The 8045-nt window shown below is 41.9% G+C and overlaps 1 protein-coding gene across 1 annotated transcript in view; it reads right to left on the bottom strand.

The window, feature by feature from the left end:
- Window positions 1-2290: 2290 nt before the first annotated feature.
- The window catches only part of LOC111565987 (uncharacterized), a 29758-nt gene continuing 24003 nt past the window's right edge, over window positions 2291-8045 (bottom strand). Inside the window, 1 exon segment of the mRNA XM_055017812.1 lies at window positions 2291-6639. Coding sequence (XP_054873787.1) covers window positions 5309-6639 — 1331 coding nt within the window. The 3' untranslated portion in view covers window positions 2291-5308.

The following is an 8045-nucleotide window of genomic DNA, read 5'->3' as shown; positions in this document are numbered from 1 at the left end:
ACAATGCTCACAGAAATAATTTGAATTTGACAAAAGTAATAATAAATAGAAATTCAATGAAAACTAACCAATGAAAATCAGACATTGCTTATGAACCGTGGTTTAACAGAATAAATTTAAAAACTAAAATTAAAAAATAAACTCATGAAACAAGCCTGGAAAAATATGATGGTACCCCTAGAAAAGACTGAAAATAATGTGACCATAGGGACATGTTCAATCAAGGTGTGTCCTCTAATTAGCATCAGAGGTGTCTACAAACTTGTAATCAGTCAGTCAGCCTATTTATAGGGTTACAGTAGTCACTGTGCTGTTTGGTGACATGGTGTGTACCACATTAAACATGGACCAGAGGAAGCCAAGGAGAGAGCTGTCTCAGGAGATTAGAAAGAAAATTATAGACAAGCATGTTAAAGGTAAAGGCTATAAGACCATCTCCAAGCAGCTTGATGTTCCTGTGACTACAGTTGCACATATTATTCAGAAATTTAAGATCCATGGGACTGTAGTCAACCTCCCTGGACGTGGCCGCAGGAGGAAAATTGATGACAAATGGAAGAGACGGATAATACCAATGGTAACAAAAGAGCCCAGAACAACCTCTAAAGACATTAAAGGTGAACTCCAAGGTCAAGGTACATCAGTGTCAGATCACACCATCCGTCGTTGTTTGAGCCAAAGTGGACTTCATGGGAGACGACCAAGGAGGACACCATTGTTGAAAACAAATCATAAAAAAGCCTGACTGGAATTTGCCAAACTGCATGTTGACAAGCCACAAAGCTTCTGGGAGAATGTCCTATGGACAGACGAGACAAAACTGGAACTTTTTAGCACATCAGCTCTATGTTCACAGATGCAAAAATGAAGCATATGAAGAAAAGAACACTGTCCCTACTGTGAAACATGGAGGAGGTTCTGTTATGTTCTGGGGCTGCTTTGCTGCATCTGGCACAGGGTGTCTTGAATCTGTGCAGGTACAATGAAATCTCATGACTATCAAGGTATTCTAGAGAGAAATGTGCTGCCCAGTGTCAGAAAGCTTGGTCTCAGTCGCAGGTCATGGGTCTTGCAACAGGATAATGATCCAAAACACACAGCTAAAAACAGACAAGAATGGCTAAGAGGAAAACATTGGACTATTCTGAAGTGGCCTTCTATGAGCCCTGATCTAAATCCTATTGAACATCTGTGGAAGGAGCTGAAACATGCCGTCTGGAGAAGGAACCCTTCAAACCTGAGACAACTGGAGCAGTCTGCTGATGAGGAGTGGACCAGAATACCTGCTGAGAGGTGCAGAAGTCTCACTGACAGCTACAGAAATCGTTTGATTGCAGTGATTGCCTCAAAAGTTTGTGCAACAAAATATTAAGTTGAGGGTACCATCATTTTTGTCCAGGCCTGTTTAAAAATATTTCTGTTAAACCACGGTTCAAAAGCAATGTCTGATTTTCATTGGTTAATTTTCATAGAATTTATTATTATTTTTGTCAAATTCAAATTATTTCTGTGACCATTGTGGGTTTTCTTTCATTAACTGAGGGGTACCAACAATTTTGTCCTTGTGTGTATAATAACGCTATTTTGTTGTTTTTTTTTGTCTGAATTTGGCAGATAGATGCACAAGATTCAACTAAAAATGTCTCGTAATAAATCAGTTATATTCTTGTCTGGGGCTTACATTTATAAAACGGTTTATAACACACTGTAATGTAGTCTGATGGACACTTTCGGAGCCCATTCATTGCTAAGTGTTCATTATTTGAGGGTTGTAAAAACCTAGGGCCAGTAACCTCCTAAATTAATTGAATTCATCAATTAACTATCAGAGAATTACTGGACCAGCTCTCCATCTAACGGGTCCGGTTCCTGCAGCCCAGAGGGTCTAACCCAGAAGGGATCTGAGGAATGTTTAAGCTGGTTAGCGAGAAAATTTGCCTAGCTTGTAACTGCCTCCATCCAGACGCCGATCCTGCTTCCTCTGATAACTAACTCAACTGAGTAGCCTCTTTTGAATGGTCAAATTAATTACCAGTCATGTCCGTTAACGGCAGCTTTTCTCTTAACGGATTTTGCACTTGGTAAGTTGCTAGGTTTAAATTTAGAGGTTAAGGAATGGATAACCCCAAGGATAAGTTTAAAAAAGGCCACCCTCGGCCCCAACGAATAGGTAACCTGACAGAACCTTTGATGTAATGCACACATTAACCTGACTTTTTACAAAGTGAGAAGATATATATGATTAATTCATCATCATGATAGGAATAAATAGAATTTCCAATCTGTTAACTTTAATTGCAAGATAAATGTTTTATTATAGTTTCGGCAAGGGCGTAGCATAAGCTCTTAAATCATCAGACAATTAATCAAACATCAATATTATTCCAATTGCTTAACCTGACTCATAAGCGGAACTATGCTTTTATCTACGAAAAGTAATAATCACCCAGACTATGTAATTTGGAGGGGGAGAGCAGACGGTGTGCGCACCCAGCGGCTCACCTGAAGACCGACGAGCCTCCGAGGCTCACCGGCTCCAGGGGGAAGTGGAGGAGGTTCGGTCCAGATTTAGATCTGCTTGTATCCATTTTTGTCATTTAGGGCCAGTAAAAACCTTGTCAATCCATTCTGGTGTTGTTCCTCTCGGAAATAGTAGAGTTCAGTAATGTTCCTTCAGTCAGCGTTATTTTTAGATCACAGTCTTTCTTAATCCTCAAACAGTGCAGAAAGAGCACTCCTTCAGTCCATTCTTCCAGTAGAACAGTTATTCCTTTGCAGATCATGTTGAATCCCCCGTCCGAGCTATGCGGTTAAATCCCCTTTTCTCAGAGCATTTCTACCCTGGCTTGCAACGAGTGACCACCTCGCAACGACTCCCAACTTCTGTCTCGATCCAGTGTAACTTATACAACAACTGAACCTTTTGCATAAGCAATGACAGCACACTTAATTAACATACACAATGATGTCACATTAGTGGTGTTTGTGGATTCTTCAGAGACTCACTTCGTATATCCCCTGAGTCAGTTTGTCTCAAAGGTTCAGACTCAGAAGTGTGGCGACCATCAGCCACCTCGTGTACATGGATTAAACCTCATCAGAATCTACAGAGAGGACTGGATAAATGTGGCTGCAAGAGGACCAAACAATCATTTATAGTCATCAGAAATCCATTTTGGTTTAAAATGATGAATTTTACTTCATGCAGGGTGACATTGTGATGTTAAAGTTGCTTAGACTTTATGTCTGACTATATTCAATTGAAGTGTATGAAAAAAACACTCTTAATGAGATATAGTACTAAATGTGGACATTGGTGTAATTTATTTTCATAATAAAGGGGGAGACAAATGCACTTGTCCTAAATATTGTCTCCTGCATCGGCCTCGAAATCTACATCTATGGGTTTAAAGTAACGAAATCAGTCCTAATTGAAGTGTCCCACCAGACTCTGTTATTACTTTCCCCCCCACTGCAGAATACAAACCACACCCAGCACATCCAGCAATGTGAGCAGCAGCTTACTGTCCTTATATGGAGACAATATAAACTGGTCCACATTGAGATCTTGTGACGCAAGCTTCCAGTTCTTAGCAGTGAGTGTGTTTTTCCTGCAGATTGTTTGGCTGCTGCTGCACACAATAACTTTAAGCTTCCAAGTATTGAATGAGCTGAAAAGATGCAGCATTTCAACTCCATCAGGTCTCCAGACTCATGAATTTATACAGAAAATCTAAAAATGGGTAAAATTTCCATATAAGTCTGGCAATAATTAAATATTTCAGATTCTGGACTGTCTCTGGGTCATCAATCAAACTGATCAGATTAATATCAGTTCACGTATTAACTCCTTCATAAACAGGTTGATTTGTTTCCCTTTGTGGTCATTTTGTATCTCCTAATCGTGTTGCAGTAATTTTGTGATCATTTTGTCAGTATTTGTGGTACTTTTTCACACCATCATAGTCCTTGTCTGTCTCTTTGTGGCCATTTTGTGTCTTGTACATGTTTGTGTATGTCTTTGTGGGTTTTTTTTTTTTGCATGGTCAGAGGCTTCACAATTTCACACAAAGGCATCAACTTGTTTCGCTATTTATATAATATTACAGCCTACAGATTATAGACATACAGAGTTAACAATGCTTGCGTGAACAATAATAAGACTAAATTCAGGCACAAGTGAACATCGTGGCCATTTTTCTAAATAACTGCAGGTAGACATGCATGTGTTGTTACGACTGTCCCCCGCATTGACTCTGATATCTACACTATATTGACAAGAGTATTGGAACATCCCTCCAAATAATTGAAATCAGGTGTTCCAATCACTTCCATGGCCACAGGTGTATAAAATCAAACACCGAGGCATGCAGACTGCTTCTATAAACATTTGTGAAAGAATGGGTCACCCTCGGGAGCTCTGAATTTCAGCGTGGCACCATGATAGGTTGCCACCTGTACAATAAAAGTCCATTCGTAAAGTTTCCTCAGTACTAAATATTACACGGTCAACGGTTAGTGGTATTACAACAAAGTAGAAGCAACTGGGAACAACAGCAACTCAGGTACAAAGTGGTAGGCCAAAAGTCACAGAGCAGAAATCACCAACTTTCTCCAGAGTCAGTAGCTACAGACCTCAAAACTTCATGTGGTCTTCAGATTAGCTCAAGAACAGTGTAGAAAGCTTCATGGAATGGGTTTCCATGGCCGAGCAGCTGCATCCAAGCCTTACATCACCAAGTGCAATGCAAAGCATCGGATGCAGTGGTGTAAAGCAGCAGTGGACTTCTTCTCTGGACTGACCAATCACGTTTCTCTGTCTGGCAATCCGATGGACCAGTCTGGGTTTGGAGGTTACTGGGAGAAAGCTACGTCCCTGACTGTACTCTGCGAAGTGTAAAGTTTGGTGGAGGGGGGATTAGTTCCTTCGTACCAACGAAAGGAACTCTTAATGCTACAGCATACCAAGACATTTTGGGAACTTTGTGGGAACAGATGGGGAGGGCCCCTTCTGTTCCAACATGACTTTGCACCAGTGCACAAAGGAGGCCAACAAAGACATGGATGATAGTCAGGCCTTCTTGTCCAACATCTGTCTTCTGGAAGAATGGTCTAAAATTCCCATAAACACACTCCTAAACCTTGTGGAAAGCCTGAACAAAGTTAAGGCTGTTATAGCTGCAAAGGGTGGGCCAAGTCTATACTAAACACTACGGATTCAGAATGGGATGTCATTAAAGTTCATGCGTGTGTAAAGACAGGCGTCCCAATACTTTTGGCAATATAGTGTACGTCTATGTGTTCTAAACTAACTAAATAAGCCTTTAACAAAGCTGACACCCTTGTTCCATACTCCAACTGCTCTGTCCACAACAGTTTCTGCTACGTTGCAAAAGAATTCCTTTACTGGATTTCTTTTTTCAGCCTTGTCTCTAGCCTCTCTTTCATACTTCTCCTCCAAAGCTTTCTCCTTGGCTTTCAGATCTCTTTCGTACTGTGCCCTTAATAATTCGGCTTTTTCTGCTTCCCATCGAGCTCTGTCGAGCTCCCTCTCCCTCTTTGCTGATTCTTCTCTCTGCTGCATCTCCATTCTCTGCCTTTCTAACTCCCACTGGTGCTGCTGCTGTTGATTCTGCATCGCCATCATGTTCTGCTGATTCTGCATGCTTATCGCCATAAACATATTCCGCATCTGCTCCTGCATCTGATCCCTGTCCTGACGCTCGCTTGCCGCCACCAGCTCCATATTTTGCTTCCCCCTGTGCCTCTCCACCTCCATCTCCACCTTTGCATTGATAAACCTCTCACCCTCCCTTGTCAGTTCAGCCAACCTGGTCTGCATTGCTTGATTTTCCTCTTCTCTGACCCTCTTGTCTTCCATCCTTTCAGCCTTGAAATGCTCCTTAAGATTCCTCAGCTGTTCTTCGTACACTGCTTGCATTTCATTCCTCAGTTGCTCCTTTTCAATGCGCATTTCTGCCTCCTTCTCAATCAGGATGCGCCGTTTCTCCTCATTGACTAATCTTTCTGCTTCCTGGAACATCTCGCTGGTGTAATGGCTTCCTCCATTATTCCATACTATATTTCTGATCTTCTGAAGCAGCTCAGTGACCTGAGGGCCAGTCTGCAGGTTATTATTAAAGACGTGGTACTGGCCGTGGCATCTGGCCACGAGATCCTGCAGTTCTGGGGACCTCCCGATGAACTCCTCGATAGTTCTGCCTCTGAGATCATCGCCTCGAGTGAACAGGACCATGCTGTACTTGTCTGCAGCCTGACCAAACAGCTCCTGAATCTGCTGCACTGTCTTCATCTCTTCCTCCGTGAACCTGCCCAATCCGATGACGATCAGGAAGACGTGGGGTCCTGGAGAAGCGTAAGAGATGCACTGGCTGATGTGTCTACATATTGTGCTCACCCCATGCCTGGTGTCAAACAGACCCGGGGTGTCGATAACCACCACGTCTTGTCCATCCACCGTTGCTCTGGCCTTGGAGCACTCGTCAGTAATGGACGTGGGGCTCATCACTGATTCAAAGGACTCACAGCCAAGAATGGTGTTTCCTGAGGCGCTCTTCCCAGATCCAGTCTTCCCCACCAGCACAATCCTCAGCTCCTCGGTGGCTCGTGGCATTGCTCCTGCATGTTTGGAAGCAGGAAAATGACAAAGTACCGTTTACCTTCAAAATGTTAAAAACAATATCTCTTCTATAATTAGACACAGAGAAGGGCTTTGATAGGGTCGAGTACCTGTTCCATTTTCTGGAAACGTTTAAGTTTGGAGAAAGTCTTAGAAAGTGGGTCTGCAGAAATCTTAAACAGAAACATTTCACAACCTTTTAACATCAAAAGAGGCTGTCGTCAGGGATGTCCATTGCCCTTGCTGTTGTTCACGCTAACAAAAGAACCTTGCGCAATTGCTGTACAATCACAGCCACAAATTCATGGAATAACATGAAAAGGAAAGAAGAAGCACAGCTCCCGAGGTTCTTAAATTTAATTTGGTAGAGGAATTCACATACTTGAGGACACAAATTGTACCAAAGATAGAAGATCTGGTGTGATGTAAGAAAATATCTAAAAGAACCAGACTCCTTGTCACAGTGCAGCCCGATATGTTGCAACCAGTTCTTCACACTAGGACGGTGTTTCTCAAATAGTGGGGCGCCCCCAGTTGCTCACGCCCCCCCTGACAGAGGCATGTCAAGGGGGGCGCGAGCGACTGCAAGGAAAAGGTCCGTCTACACATTACTAATTACCTGAACTATTGTTTTAACATCGGCCTATTTTTCGCAGCGTACAACAATACTGAAATTGCGCTATATATATATATATATATATATATATATATATATATATATATATATATATATATATATATAGCGCACACACACAAAGGTATTGGGGGGGCGCGGAAGCCTTTTGCCCTCCGAAGGGGGGCCCCACAGAAAAAAATTGAGAACCACTGCACTAGAAAAAGCTGATGCTACATTTAACATCTGGGTCTCCAAAGGACTGGAAAAGATCCCAGGTCTGTATCTATCAAATTCTGAAACTATGAAAAACTAAGTTTAATCTGAACAGAAAACACATTTTAAAAATTCTTACAACTAAGAAGCTCAAATCAAAACCATATAGTTGTTCACACTGATAACAAAGGACAGTTTAGAGAAGGACATCATGTCTGAATTCTGTAAAGTGATTACATCTTACTCATCTGAGAGTTCACAGTATAAGCTCTGTGCTCGGAAGAAAGATCTGGAAATCTCAGCAGAGGAGTGGAAATCTGCCAGTGCTGCAACTCATGCTCAGATAATAAACAAAGAGCTCAGACTAAGTCATGATAACTGGCTAATGCAAACATTCATAACTCCTGCAAAGCTGAATCAGTTCAGTAAAAATATAGCAGATATTCCTGCCCTTTTGCTGGCAACAATTGACAAATCGGAGACCTGCAGCTGCCGACTGAACGAAATTCAAGATATCACATAGCAACGCTGGATGAAGTTCGAAACTTCTCACCAACAACTCAAAAACTAAGTTAA

Source organism: Amphiprion ocellaris, chromosome 2, assembly GCF_022539595.1.
Source record: "Amphiprion ocellaris isolate individual 3 ecotype Okinawa chromosome 2, ASM2253959v1, whole genome shotgun sequence".
NCBI classification, from domain to species: domain Eukaryota; kingdom Metazoa; phylum Chordata; class Actinopteri; family Pomacentridae; genus Amphiprion; species Amphiprion ocellaris.
The sequence above is the reverse complement of the archived record's forward strand: the minus strand, read 5'-3'. Positions and strand labels throughout refer to the sequence as shown.